General features: G+C 56.8%; 2 protein-coding genes across 3 annotated transcripts; one reads left to right on the forward strand and one right to left on the reverse strand.

Moving 5' to 3' along the window:
* Window positions 1-3,733: 3,733 nt before the first annotated feature.
* On the reverse strand, window positions 3,734-6,450 carry BET1L (Bet1 golgi vesicular membrane trafficking protein like). The gene is made up of 4 exons (NM_001257611.1): window positions 6,347-6,450; window positions 5,009-5,100; window positions 4,669-4,725; window positions 3,734-4,526 (listed from the first exon to the last, which is right to left on the reverse strand). The coding sequence occupies exons 1-4, from the start codon at window positions 6,363-6,365 to the stop codon at window positions 4,359-4,361; spliced, it is 336 nt and encodes a 111-aa protein (NP_001244540.1). The 5' UTR covers window positions 6,366-6,450; the 3' UTR covers window positions 3,734-4,358.
* A 310-nt stretch (window positions 6,451-6,760) lies between these two features.
* Window positions 6,761-14,189, forward strand: RIC8A (RIC8 guanine nucleotide exchange factor A). 2 transcript variants are annotated; one of them, XM_077961500.1, is made up of 10 exons: window positions 6,761-7,971; window positions 8,308-8,355; window positions 8,444-9,034; window positions 9,603-9,694; window positions 10,280-10,430; window positions 11,507-11,602; window positions 11,676-11,838; window positions 11,915-12,059; window positions 12,376-12,495; window positions 13,313-14,189. In XM_077961500.1, the coding sequence occupies exons 1-10, from the start codon at window positions 7,888-7,890 to the stop codon at window positions 13,431-13,433; spliced, it is 1,611 nt and encodes a 536-aa protein (XP_077817626.1). In that variant the 5' UTR covers window positions 6,761-7,887; the 3' UTR covers window positions 13,434-14,189. The 2 variants fall into 2 exon arrangements, with proteins under 2 accessions (XP_077817626.1, XP_014968684.3); XM_015113198.3 differs by having other exon boundaries at window positions 11,694-11,838.
* The last annotated feature ends 173 nt before the right edge of the window (window positions 14,190-14,362 follow it).

The following is a 14,362-nucleotide window of genomic DNA, read 5'->3' on the forward strand; positions in this document are numbered from 1 at the left end:
TCCAGGAGTTCAAGGCCAAGCCTCAAGAAGTAGAGGCTGGATTTCAACTCAGCCTTTCAGGGAGGTCATTTTAGGACAGGTGACCTTGACAGACACACTGGTAGGACCATCACCCGCACCTGTATAAAGCACAATACAGCTGCTGACCCTCACTTAGCTGTGATCATGCCAGGCTGTGGATTCGAAGCACTTTATGTTTACTTTTTTTTTTTTTTTTTTGAGACGGAGTCTCGCTCTGTCACCCAGGCTGGAGTGCAATGGCGCAATCTCAGCTCACTGCAGCTCACTGCAACCTCCATCTTCCAGGTTCAAGTGATTCTCCTGCCTCAGCCTCCTGAGTAGCTGGGACTACAGGCACGTGCCACCACACCCGGCTAATTTTCCTATTTCTAGTAGAGATGGGGTTTCACTATGTTGGTCAGGCTGGTCTCGAACTCCTGACCTTGTGATTCACCCACCTTGACCTCCCAAAGTGTTGAGCTCACAGGCATGAGCCACTGCCCCCGGCCTCCTCCCTTATTCCCTAAGTGGTGATACTATCAGGAACCCCATCTGCGTTTCAGGAACTTGGGCAGGGAAAGGTAACACAGCAGGAAGCGGGTAAGTGTGGGGCAAAGGAAGAGAGATCAGATTGTTACTGTGTCTACGTAGAAAAGGAAGACAAAAGAAACTCCATTTTGATCTGTACAAAGAAAAATTGTTCTGCTTTGAGATGCTATTAATCTGTAACGTTAGCCCCAATCCTGTGCTCACAGAGACATGTGCTGTATGGAATCAAGGTTTAAGGGATTTAGGGCTGTGCAGGATGCATGCTTGGTAACAGTCATCACCATTCTCCATTCTCTATTAACCTGGGACATACTGCACTGCGGAAAGCCGCAGGCACCTCCGCCCGAGAGCGCCTGGGTATTGTCCAAGGATTCCCCCAACTGAGACAGCCTGAGATATGGCCTCCTGGCAAGGGAAGGCCTTACTGTCCCCCAGCCCGACACCCGTAAAGGGTCTGTGCTGAGGAGGATTCGTAAAAGAGGAAGGCCTGTTTCCCACGTCCCTGGGAACAGAATGTCTCGGTGTAAAGCCAACTATTCGTTTATTCTAAGGTAGGAGAAAACTGCCCCGTGGCTAGAAGCGAAATATGCTGGTGGTGATACTGCTCTGTTACCCTTTGCTACACTAAGATGCTTGGGTAAAGAGAAGCCTAAATCTAGCCTACATGCACATCCAGGCACAGTACCTGAACTTATTTATGATGCATATTCCTTTACTCACAGGTTTTCCTGCTGACCTTCTCCCCACCATCACTCTGTTCACCCTGTTCTCCTGCCTCACTCTCCTTGCCGAGATAGTGAAAATAGTAATCAATAAACACTGAAGGAACTCGGAGACCGCCGCCGGTGCAGGTCCTCGCATGCTGAGTGTGCCAGTCCCCTGGTCCCACTGTTCTTTCTCTATACTTTGTCTCTGTGTCTTCTTTCTTTCCTCAGTCTCTCGTCCCACCTGACGAGAAATACCCACAGGTGTGGAGGGCAGGCCCCTTTCAGGTGAGTCTGTGGCTGCTCTGCCCAGTCAATCCTGAGGGGGTGAATAAGGGACAGGGTTTACAGCACCAGTGCCCATGGCCAGCCTATGGACCAGGGTGAGCTGCAGACAAAATTCCCTCAAATCCCAAGGAAATCAGGACAACAGAGACCACGTGATTAGTTCTTAATGAGGTTATGTGTACCACAAAATTTTATTGTTAACGTTTCTCATCCTGAAATTATGGGATACAGCCTAGCAGTTTGTCCTTACTTGGCAGAGTGTGTAACCCTGGCTCTCATACTGAGCCCCCAAGACTCCTTTTGGTTTTACTGGTGTCAGGGATTATAGTCAGCAAACCCCACTCATTTACAGGGTCAGGTGCACAGGGCTGAGCTGGAGGGTTAGGGTCAGGGCCCCTCAAGAACTCTGGTCAGGCACAGCAGCAGCAGGGTTGCCACTCTCCCTTTATGGAATCCTTCTTAATACAACAAGAGGCCGGGCGTGGTGGCTCAAGCCTGTAATCCCAGCACTTTGGGAGGCCGAGACAGGCGGATCACGAGGTCAGGAGATCGAGACCATCCTGGCTGACACGGTGAAACCCTGTCTCTACTAAAAAATACAAAAAACTAGCCGGGCGAGGTGGTGGGCGCCTGTAGTCCCAGCTACTCGGGAGGCTGAGGCAGGAGAATGGCGTGAACCCGGGAGGCGGAGCTTGCAGTGAGCTGAGATCCAGCCACTGCACTCCAGCCTGGGTGGCAGAGCGAGACTCCGTCTCAAAAAAAAAAAAAAAAAAATACAACAAGAGTGAGAAGCAGAAAAGCAAACCACAAAGGAAGTCCAGCCTAGACCCCAAATTACCTGGGAGGGCTGCTAACAGCCATGGAGACAGGTGGGGAGGGAACACAGTGACTGAGACTCCGAGACAGCAAAGCACCTCTCCAGCGAAGGCCAGTCCGAGATGCAGCCTAACTTCCTAGTTCACATCAGCAAGGTGGGCGGGTACCACCATGGGAAGGGCACCTGGGGTATAGCTGGTTACCACAGCTCAACCACATTCCCCAAAATGGAGGTCAGCCCTCCATGGCCCAGGAAAATATGGGAGATAAAGGGTTGGCACCTGCAGTGACCAGATGGAGACCCAACGCAGGCAGCTGCTACCATGCTTGGAGACCAGGGTACAAGCCCCTGACGAGCTCGCCGTGGCAGACAAGCACACTGGTGCCTGAGGAACGACAGGCGCCTGCAAAGGGACATCCGAGAAGGGGGAAGCACCAGCCCAGCTAGGTTTCAGGGCAACAGCAAAGCCCCAGAGACATGGAGGCAAGTGAGTCCACCTTGCTGGGTGAGAAGTGAGCTCGCACTGCATAGGGGAAGACGGTGGACCCCACTCCTCCAGGAGGCTGACAGCCTCAGCCAGGTACAAAGGAGGGCTCAGGTAACAAGGAAGGGGGCTATGGTGAGCGTGCATGGAGAAAGGTGGGCTTGCTGTGTGGAAGGAAGAAGGAGGGGAGGGGAAGGGTGAGCAAAGTGGGGCTGCAGGTACCAGGCTGTGGCTCATCTGTGGTCAGCCTGGAGCTCAGAGGCAGTTCTGGATTGACAGGACACACAGTGTGGCCACACAGGTTGCGGGACAGTGATCCCATAGTCCCCAGGGAATGACTGGGAGGCAGAAGATTGGAACAGCACAGAGAAGGGCACAGAGCTTTAAAGGTGTTTTTAGGCCAAGGGGGCAAGGACCTCATCTTGGGGTGGGGAAAAGCCGTTGCCCTGCCAGTCTAGTTGTTTGAACATGAGCCCAGCCCAGTGGACAGGGAAGGCCCAGGGAGAGGTGGGTAGGGAGGGTATCCTGCAGAGGCTGGGGACAAGGAGGATGGCACAGAACGCCATCACAGCCAGAGGAGTCTGGCAGGGCTTGGCAGAGGCGCCAGAGTTACCAGCAAGCTAGATGGCAACAACTGATAGCCTCTCAGGAACCTTCTTGTGTAGACCCACAATGGCTCCCCGGCCCTGCCTGCTTTGCCTGACTCTGAAATGCCAGAGAGGCCCATTTCTAGGTCTGTTCTTCTGAAAACACATCTCTGGTGCTGGGTAGATTCTGAATCCTGAGAATACAAGTTTCTGCTCCTGGATACACAGTCACAGGACCCAGAAGGATCCCACCCAGTGGCTAGGCCAAGGCTGCAGTCCACTCCTTCATCCACAACCCGTTCTCCCCAGGGGTCTCACTTCATCCGCAGGACTGGAGAGTAGGCACAGAGAACTCACAGCAGGGTGGCCCGCACTGGTCTCCTGTGCTCAGCAACCATGGCCAGGAGTAACTGCCATCTCCAGGCTGAGAAGCCTCAGTTGGAGGAGATAGCACCCACTTAGGGTTCACAGCCCCTTCCTGTGTCAGTTCCAGGAACCTTGGATCACAGACATGGCCTCATCCAGACAAGGACACGACCGTGGAGCCTTCAGATGTCAGCGTCCCAAGAGCTGGGAGAAAGGCTGCAGGCCACAGGTGGCCACGCCTGGGATTCAACAGTTGCTCTGCTCAGACCTGGCTCCTCCAGACACGCTGCGGCCCCAGCTCTGCTTGTGTCTCTAGCATCTGGGGAAGGGGGGAGGGGCTGGGCCTTGGTTTCCCCGAAAGAGTCCCTTCCACACATGGGACCAGCCAACATGAGCTCATCAGGTCACAGGCAGCCGCAGCCTCCTGCCACACAGAAAGGATTCCTGGCCCACGATTATAATTTCAAAGGAGTACTTTGCAGGTAAGTCCTCTGGAGCCCAAGATGCCAGGCAGGGAAGACAATGGCTGCCCTTGGCACCCACAGACACCAGCTCCCACTGTCTCACGTCCTTGCCCTCGACAAGAAGTAGGAGAGGATGAAGAAGGCCACAATCAGACCCACAGCCATGCCACATAGAAGCTTCCGGTTGTCTCGTCCGGACCTTGCCATTGCGGAAAAGCGCTTCACACTCCCTGTAAGCAGGCCGGTCATGCTTGTGAAATCCGAGTCCTAAGGGAAGAATCCCGGCAAGATCACACAGAAGTGGTGATTTGACCACCCACCCGCACCAGTGCTGAAGGAGACACTGCAAGCTCTGTAGCAGGTAGTGCTGGGGGCAGGGCACTGATTCGCGCACACCGTGGGCCCTTACCATGCCATCCAGGTACCGGTTCTGATCCTCTGCATCCCTATCGATGTCCAGGGCGAGCTGTTCAGCACACAGAGAGGGCAGGGTTGGGCCAGAGCAGACACATAATACAGCACTCACCCTTCCCAGACCAGACAAACCCTGCCAACAACTCTGCCAGACACAGTGGGGCAGCAGCAGGAAGGTCCAGGTGTCAGCTGGGGCCTCATGCAGGTGAGCACAGCCACGAATCGAACGAGGAGGACGGCAAACTGCCTGAAACTCCTCTGGGCCCTCTACCTTCCCTCTGATCCCCATTCCCCAAGGGCACCAGGTGGAGGTAAGAGGACAGACCACCACTGACCGATTTGAGCCTGGTGACTTTGGAGGCCAGGCTGTCGGCCATTCGCTTGTTCTCCCGGTCTAGAATCTCTTCCACAGCGCCCGGGCTCTGAGCTGAGAAAAGAGAGGGGCTGAGTGATTGCATCCATCGGGGAGCGAGGCCTCTGACCCCTCTCACTCCAACCACAACTGGGTGAGTCAGAAATCTAGGGGACCTAACCTAGGTTCCAGCAGGTGAATCTTGCACATGTGAGAGAGACTGCATAAAGGACGATGTGTGCAAGGGCCTGTCATGTGAACACGTGTCCTGTGTACACATCCAGGTGGGGATGGGCCAGCACCCACAGTGGGTTCAGTCCAACCAGCACCTTCTGAGACTGTGTAGCAAAAACTGGGCCCAGCTCTGGGATGTTAATAAGATGTGACACTTGCATCCAGGGAGGTCGCCATCTGTGTATGTGGAGCCCATTCTTATAGAAAAAGAGTAAACTCTGCTAAGAGCATAGGAAAGACTTGGGAAAAGTACCCAGCAGGGCAGCAGAAAGGCTCCTGCAGGGACGACCTTTGAGCTGGGTCCTGAAGAGGTGGCAAGGAACCAGGACAGAACATTGGGAAGGCCCTTTACCGCACAGAAAACAGCTGAGCAAAGTTCCCAATTCCGCGAGATGGGAGCTGAGGTCGACCAGGAGCGTGATCCCTGGTCTGCATCCCACACAGGGCTTCCTGCAACACCCAGAGCACAGCGCTTGCAGAGGCCCGGCCTGTGACAGGCTGGGCCAGGTGATAAGGAATTTCTGTCACCTCAGGTGGGTGAGAACCACCTTCTCCCTAGCTTCAACGTTAAGGAAGGGATGCCAGCGTCCTTCCAACCACTTCCTGTTCATTAATTCCTTTACTCATCATAACTCAGACAGGCATCAATATCCCACTTTGCAGAGAAGAACACGGGCTCCAGGAGGGGAAATGGGGCCACCGAGGCCCAAGTTAGTTAGCAGAGGCCTGCCTGGACACCAGCGGAGCACAGCCTACTCCGAAGGCCTGGCCTCGGGACCTGTCGAATGCCGAGACTCCCGCTCACCCTGAACCCATGCAAAACGATCTCACAGGGAGCGGCGGGGAGTGGGGGGACCCCGCAGCTGCGCGACCCCTCGCTGGAGCTGCTGGGCCGCCCCGCCCGCCGTCCTTCCTAGCGGCAGTGCTGGCCGAAACCCGGCCCTGCTGGGACCCGGAAGGATCCGAATCCGCCCCCCTGACAGGGTCCTCCCCGCCGAGGCCAGAGGCAGGCGCACGCGGCTCTACAGGCAGCGGCGTCGGTTCCGGCCCGGCCCTGCCCCCAACGGCTCCGCTCTCCCGCGCTCACCCCGAGCCCAGTCCGCCATCGTGCCCTGCCCCGGCTCCTCGACGCCAACACCGACGCGGCCACAGCCGCCTCAGACGTGGCGCAGTCACGGGGAACGGGCTTCCGGCCCCGCCCCCCGCCAGCGATGGCCCCGCCTCCGCGCCAACCACGCCCCTAGATGGCCCAGCCGCTTCCGCGTCGGGCTCGCTGATTTCCGGCTTAGGCCCGAGGGTGGGGAACCGCGGGGTCGCGGAAGCGATGGGCGTCGCTGTGACTTATTTTCAGCACTGTCGCCCAGGCAGTGGCGCGATCTCAGCTCACTGCAGCCCCCGCCTGCCGGGCTCCCAAGGTGCTGGGATTACAGCAGCACCGCGGATGTGACGTTTGTTTGTTGTTCCTGTGAACGTGGGGCGGGGCGGGGCCGTTTGCTTGCTCAGTGCCAAGACGATGGTGGTGGAAAGACGCTGCCATGCGTTAGGTCCTAACGGTTAGGAAGGATTCACAGGCGGGTCATGAGGGAGGAGTAGGCCCCTCGGGCAGAAGCCCGCGAGGAGCCCTGGGTGTGGAGGGGGCAAGGGTGCCTCCTCTGTCAAGTGGAGATCGGCGCCTCGCTAGTGCCTGCGAGTGCGCGCCGCGTCGAATACAGGTGTGCGGAAAGCGCTACAGGAAAGTGAAGCAGGGAAAGAGACTGGGAGGCGGCACGGGGAGTGGGGGCCGTAGACGCCTTTGCTCCCGGGCACTTGTTACAAGAGCCAGTGGACCGCGCTTCCTGTGCGTCACTGAATCCTCCTGATGGCCACTGAAACGGACACGCAGGATCTTTGCTTGTCAAGAGGGAACTGAGTCCAGGCCAGACTGCGTTGCTCCCCTTTCTCTCGGCCCCTCACGGCCCTTCCACCTTTGCAAGTGCTGCTCCTTCTGCCTGGAGTGGCTCCTCCAGTCTTTTCCCAGCTCGCTTCCCATCGTCCAGTGTTAGCAAAAACACCACTTCCTCACAGCCCTTGCAGCCCAGCAGTCACCTTTTGCTTCTTTTGAAGCACAGCCCTGTGACCGCCTCATGTCCTTTTGTTTTTCCTTGTCTGCCTTCCCCTCTGGAACATAAGCTCCACAAAGGCAGGGGCCTGGGAGTCCCGTTCGCCTGCATTCCCCAGCAAACGCCTAACGAACCCAATGGCCCGGGACTGAAAAGTCCTTTCCACTTCGGCTTTCCCGTCTACATCCCATCGGTTCTGTGGAGCTCGAGGGGCGTCACTGTGTGTGTGGCAGGGCGCGGTGGGGGCTGAGATCCTTTCCTGTTGGAAATTCCGGCCCAAGAAGCCCCGGTCACAAGGAGGGGGATCAGTCCGGTTCAGGGCGACTCGGCCCGACTCGGGTCTTCCGAGCCGCCAGTGCTGCCTCAGGCCGCGCCCCCTTGAAGCGCCACCAGACGCCGCGTCCCGTCCCGGCCTCCCCCGCGCGCTGGCGCGGGGCTTTCTGGGCCAGGGCGGGGCCGGCGAACTGCGGCCCGGAAAGGTTGAGGAAGGGCCCGTCCCGCCTTCCCCGCGCCGGGTTCCGGGGGCGCCATGGAGCCCCGGGCGGTTGCAGAAGCCGTGGAGACGGGGAAGGAGGATGTGATTATGGAAGCTCTGCGGTCATACAACCAGGAGGTGAGCGGCCGCCTGAGGCCGGGGGGCGGGCACGGAGGGGGTGGGGCAGGGTCGTGCGCGGGTGGTCGGGACGGTGTGGGTGAGGCAGGGGTTGTGTCAGCAAGCAGAGGGGACGCGGCGGGGTGGGGGTGGCACGTCAGGGATGCAGTGTTGGGGGGAGAGTGTCTGGGGTGCACCCGTTGGGTGGCAGGTGTGTAGGGATGGGGGCGAGTGTAGACCCTGCCACCCCTTCTGAGCAGTGGCTGCTGCCTGAGTTAGAGGCCAATAGGCCGCCCCCCGTCAGCGGGCGCGGATACTGCCCCTCTGTGGACTTGAATTCACTCGTTCTCTCTGCAGCACTCCCAGAGCTTCACGTTTGATGATGCTCAACAGGAGGACCGGAAGGTGGGTGCTGGCCCGAGGGGTAAAGGGACAGGGACGGGTGGCCCCAGGAAGAGGGGCCTGGTGGAGCCGCTCGTCTCCCTGCCCACAGAGACTGGCGGAGCTGCTGGTCTCCGTCCTGGAACAGGGCTTGCCACCCTCCCACCGTGTCACCTGGCTGCAGAGTGTCCGAATCCTGTCCCGGGACCGCAACTGCTTGGACCCGTTTACCAGCCGCCAGAGCCTGCAGGCACTGGCCTGCTATGCTGACATCTCTGGCTCTGAGGGGTCCGTCCCAGACTCCCCCGACATGGATGTTGTACTGGAGTCCCTCAAGTGCCTGTGCAACCTCGTGCTCAGCAGCCCTGTGGCACAGATGCTGGCAGCAGAGGCCCGCCTAGTGGTGAAGCTCACAGAGCGTGTGGGGCTGTACCGGGAGAGGAGCTTCCCCCACGATGTCCAGTTCTTTGACTTGAGGCTCCTCTTCCTGCTAACGGCACTCCGCACCGATGTGCGCCAGCAGCTGTTTCAGGAGCTGAAAGGAGTGCATCTGCTGACTGACACACTGGAGCTGACGCTGGGGGTGACTCCTGAAGGGAACCCACCCAAGCTCCTTCCTTCCCAAGAGACTGAGCGGGCCATGGAGATCCTCAAAGTGCTCTTCAACATCACCCTCGACTCCATCAAGGGGGAGGTGGACGAGGTGAGCCCTGACCTCAACCCATGGATGGGTCTCAACTCAGCTCCAACATTTCCTGGACCTGCTTCCCACTGGGTACCTTCAGGTTTCTGGGTGTCAGACATGGAGAGAACAGGACCTCCCAGCGTGTTGGGACAAGGCCAAGGAGATGCCAGTTCTGGGCTGGGACCTTAGGGGAGGATTCTGAGGGAAGTAGAGGCCCCTTCTGGCTCTTGCTGCCTGGCAGGGGGCTGTGTGCTCTCCGGGGAGACTGTAAGAGATCCTCCACCATGAGGCTGTGAGTGGGGCTGAGACAGAGTGTGACTTCATCCCAAGGGTGTGTGTTAACATTCCTAATCAGGGACGTGCTCTTAGAAGAATACTCATGGAGTTTTTAGGAAGACAGCAGTGGTCATCTTTTGCCCCCAGCACTAGCCAGAGTCACCTAGGAGACCCCAGGGGACCAAGTGTGCAGTACAGGAGGTGCACAGTCATTGCCACACAGTTCTGGAGTGCAACAGACAGTAGAGCCTCAGCAGGCAGCAGTGGGATGAGTGGGGCTCCTCACAGGAACCCTTCTTTCTTTGGTCAGGAAGACGCTGCTCTTTACCGACACCTGGGGACCCTTCTCCGGCACTGTGTGATGATTGCTACTGCTGGAGACCGCACAGAGGAGTTCCATGGGTGAGGATGGGGCTTTTTCTGGGAGGGAAGTGTGTCCACATGTTTAGATGGTCATCCTCAGCCCTGGCCGTGAACCAGAACCACCTGAGAGCCCAGGCCCCACCCTAGAGGGTCTGACTTTGTCTGGGTGAGTGAGACTGGACATCGGTGTGTTTCCAGAGAATACTGGGTGCTTCTAATATGTGGCCAGGACAACAGCCATGAATTTGGGGGCAGGAATGTGCCACCTGGGCCTTGGGTAGTGGCAACAGACAGTGTGGTATTTACTAGGGCACATTGGCTCCTTGTCCCCATTCTTGGTCCACCTGCCCCTTGGCTGGTGTGGTTTCCAGAGATGGTCTGGCACTTTGGCCCAGACAGGGTAGGGGAGGCAGGGTGTCTCAGCCCCCACTTCCCCAGGGGACCCCACTGTACAGCTGAGTGGCAGTGCCTCTCAGATCAGTCCCTGCCCTTGGCTTTGGTCCCCAGTGCCGCCCCTTTGGGCCTCAGACGCCAGCTCATGTAATGTGTGGTTCAGTGGGGGCACAAAGATTGCATCTGTGCTGAGGGATTAGCCCTATTGAGACCCCCACCTCCATCTGTCAGCCACGCAGTGAACCTCCTGGGGAACTTGCCTCTCAAGTGTCTGGATGTTCTCCTCACCCTGGAGCCACACGAAGACTCCGTGGAGTTCATGGGAGTGAATATGGATGTGATTCGTGCCCTCCTCATCTTCCTAGAGAAGCGTTTGCACCAGGTAGGCTGGGGATGGCTGTACAGGCTCCCCCAGTGGCTCTGGCACTGGTTCTCCTGCACAGCTGTGGTCAGTGCTTCTCCACTGGCCACATTGGTAAGTGGAAATCATCTTGGTGGTGTGATACAGGTGATTCTTCCGGCTGTTCTGTGGTCCAGCCTGGCAACAAGCTAGACCCTTCCTTCATGAGAAGCATGTGGACACCTTCCACACACTTGAAGGTTTCACTTCTTAAATCTTTGTGGATCTTTATTGAGTGGTCCTGAGAAGCCCCCAAGTCCCTGCTTTTAACTCTCAGACACAGGCAGCCCTTGACTACAAGCATAGCTGTCCCTCAACATCCTGAGGAGACCCATAGGAACCTCAGATCAAAGCTTCCCTCTGATTCCTGTGACTGCACTACAGGGCATCTGGATAGCTAGGGCTCTAACCATCCTCCAGGAGCTTGCAGAAAGCAGGCTGGAGCACAATAAACCGAGATTTAGGAGACCTCTCGGGAATCTACCTGCCTAAGCAGGGGACACACATGGTGCGTGAGAGCCAGTCAGGGTAGGGAGCTGGCACTGGACATACAGCCGGGGGGTTGTCTGTGCCTGTCGCTGTCGCTGCCACTGCTGGTGCTGGGGTCCAGGCACATTATGCTAGGAGGGTCAGGAACTCCCTGCTCTCTGTCCATGAAGTACCCAGAGTGGGGATTCGGTTCTCGTTTCTTTTTGCCACCAACATCTGAGGGCAATGTGTGTGCCAGTCTAAAGCTTTAATTGCTTTGTGTTTTCTTCCCAGCCCTGGTTTATAGTTGAGGTAATTAGACTTAAAGCAGTTATTTCTCCCAAGTCACCAAGCTTACAACAAGTACCTCTGAGTGAAGCTCTGTGCCCGTCCTTTTCAAAAGTGACACAGACACCCACCACCCACTCTTGGCCTTCTGCTGACTAACTGCAGAGGGGCCTCTTCCCAAACCTGTGCCACCAGGACCAGCTGCTGTGTATGTTGGTGGGAAGGGGCGGTGGGGGGTGTAACTCTGCGCCAGTCTCAAATTAGGCAGGAGCACAGCCACGGTGACAGAGGCTCCTCTACAGACACACAGGCTGAAGGAGAGCGTAGCTCCCGTGCTGAGCGTGCTGACCGAATGTGCCCGGATGCACCGCCCAGCCAGGAAGTTCCTGAAGGCCCAGGTATGAGACTGAGGAGCTGGCACTCCTGGGGGATGTGGTTTCGGCCCTGATCACAGACCAAGCCCAAGCTTAGGGACGGCCACCTCCCCAGGTGCTGCCCCCTCTGCGGGATGTGAGGACACGGCCTGAGGTTGGGGAGATGCTGCGAAACAAGCTTGTCCGCCTCATGACACACCTGGACACAGATGTGAAGAGAGTGGCCGCCGAGTTCTTGTTTGTCCTGTGCTCTGAGAGTGGTGAGTTATGGAGATCCGGGTCCCAGCGCCCCCACCTCAGCCAGGCTTGCACACTGACCTCTGCCTTGCCCCCCAGTGCCCCGATTCATCAAGTACACAGGCTATGGGAATGCTGCTGGCCTTCTGGCTGCCAGGGGCCTCATGGCGGGAGGCCGGCCTGAGGGCCAGTACTCGGAGGATGAGGACACAGACACAGACGAGTACAAGGAAGCCAAGGCCAGGTGTGTGCCCCCAACACCCCCTCGGGTCTCCACTCAAAGCCCCTAGTCCCTGCTTCGACATCCATGTGGACCACTGTAGGGTGGGACAGGATGACCAGTGGGCAAGACCTTCCAGAATCAAGCACCTGTCCCTAAGTGCTATCTGGGATACCAGAAGGTGGCAGGTGGCAGTTGCTGGTTACCAGTGCCGCTTCTGGAGGGAGGCCTCTTCCTGCAGTTGCCTTGCCCACCTCGCCCCACTGGGAAAAGAGGTGGCTTGCCTCCTGTCCTGGAGAGTCACTAATGCATTCCCCACATTCCACCTGCTGGGAAACAGCATAAACCCGGTGACCGGGAGGGTGGAGGAGAAGCCGCCTAACCCTATGGAGGGCATGACGGAGGAGCAGAAGGAGCACGAGGCCATGAAGCTGGTGACCATGTTTGACAAGCTCTCCAGGTGTGTGGCATGATGAGGAGGGGCCTGTAGCTGGGAGAAGAGAGAGCTGACCCACATCCTGTCTTGTGAGCCCCAGGAGGTAGGATCAGAGGAGAGCTTAGGATCCTGGTGTTAGGTTGCATTGCTGATGTTTGAAATCACTTGCCCTAGAGGAAATCCCCCCAGGGGATGGGTGTATTGAGATCAGTATTGTGCCCATTTTACAGATGATAACTGAGGCCCAGAGAAATTAAAGAGACTGTCTAAGGCTGGGCATGGCAGCTCACGCCTGTAATCCCAGTACTTTGGGAGGCTGAGGCAGGTGGATCACAAGGTCAGGAGATCAAGAGCATCCTGGCCAACATGGTGAAACCCCGTCTCTGCTAAAATACAAAAAAAAGTTAGCTGGGCGTGGTGGTGGGTGCCTGTAGTCCTAGCTACTTGGGAGGTCAAGGCAGGGGAATCACTTGAACCTGAGAGGCAGAGATTGTAGTGAGCTGAGATTGCGCCACTACACTCCAGCCTGGCGACAGAGTGAGACTTCGTCTCAAAAAAAAAAAAAAGAGATGGTCTAACATTGCTACACTTATTGGAGATGGCCCAGTGTCCAAATGAACAGACTGCTTAAGACCAATTTAGATGTCTAAATTAAGAAACTGCTTAAAGCCATGAGGTAGCAGTTAGGATTTGGGCCCAATTAACGGAAGGTCCAACCAGGCTTCCCCCGTAAATGAGAGCAGCTTACTTGGTGAAGAGGAAGGTAGCAGCCAGGGGTGAGCAGGACCCCTGCCTGGCCAACTGGGCCCCTTCCCCAGCCCCATTGCACCTTTCCCCACAGGAACAGAGTCATCCAGCCAATGGGGATGAGTCCCCGGGGTCATCTTACGTCCCTGCAGGATGCCATGTGCGAGACTATGGAGCAGCAGCTCTCCTCAGACCCTGACTCGGACCCTGACTGAGGATGGCAGCTCTTCTGCTCTCCCATCAGAACTGGTGCTGCTTCCAGAGACTCCTTGGGGTTGCAACCTGGGGAAGCCACATCCCACTGGCTCCACGCTCCTCTCTCCATCTTAGAAACCCCTTCTCTTTACTCCCAAGGTTCTGTTCATGATTTGCCTCTGGTCCAGTTTCTTATCTCTGGACTGCAGTGGTCTTCTTGTGCTAGAACTCAGGGCTCAGCCTTGAATTCCACAGACAAAGTACTTTCTTTTGTCTGTGCCAAGAGGAATGTGTTCAGAAGCTGCTGCCTGAGAGCAGGGCCTACCTGGACACAAAGAAGAGCATATGGGAGGGCAGGGGGTTGGGTGTGGGTGTGCACAAAGCAAGCACATCTGGGATGGGCACGCTGGCAGAGCCAGTGTTGGGGCATGTGCTGCACTTCCCAGGGAGAAAGAACCTGTCAGAACTTTCTAGACGAGTATGTCAGGACACACACTTCCAAGGTATGTATGCTCTGTTGTTTCTGTCCTGTCTTCACCGAGCGCAGGGCTAGAGGCCTCTTAGACATTCTCCTTGGTCCTCGTTCACCTGCCCACTGTAGCACCCACAGTGCCCAAGTTCTTACTGGTTTTGGCAATCAAACCTCCTTCCTACTGGTTTAGACTGCACTTACGAGAAGGAAAATGCCCCTCGTGCAACCATAGATTGAGATTTATACCACATACCACACATAGCCACAGAAACGTCATCTTGAAATAAAGAGTTTTGGGCAAAAACGTATGTGTGAATATATGTGTATATTATCAAATAAAGGGGCCAGGCACAGTGGCTCATGCCTGTAATCCCAGCACTTTGGGAGGCCGAGGCGGGTGGATCACTTGAAGCCAGGAGTTCGAGACCAGCCTGGCCAGCACAGCAAAACCCGTCTCTATTACAAATATGCCCCTGT

Source organism: Macaca mulatta, chromosome 14 (assembly GCF_049350105.2).
Source record: "Macaca mulatta isolate MMU2019108-1 chromosome 14, T2T-MMU8v2.0, whole genome shotgun sequence".
NCBI lineage: Eukaryota > Metazoa > Chordata > Mammalia > Primates > Cercopithecidae > Macaca > Macaca mulatta.

Bases quoted from the DNA above. Each gene is read 5' to 3' on its own strand.
- BET1L (NM_001257611.1), bottom strand. The intron at 4,726-5,008 runs GTCAGTGGTGGT...TGTGCTGAACAG, and splicing joins AAGTCACCAGGCTCAAATCG to CTCGCCCTGGACATCGATAG. The intron at 4,527-4,668 runs GTAAGGGCCCAC...TTCTTCCCTTAG, and splicing joins ACCGGTACCTGGATGGCATG to GACTCGGATTTCACAAGCAT.
- RIC8A (XM_077961500.1), top strand. From the start codon at position 7,888: ATGGAGCCCCGGGCGGTTGCAGAAGCCGTGGAGACGGGGAAGGAGGAT. The intron at 7,972-8,307 runs GTGAGCGGCCGC...TTCTCTCTGCAG, and splicing joins TGCGGTCATACAACCAGGAG to CACTCCCAGAGCTTCACGTT. The intron at 9,035-9,602 runs GTGAGCCCTGAC...TTCTTTGGTCAG, and splicing joins TCAAGGGGGAGGTGGACGAG to GAAGACGCTGCTCTTTACCG.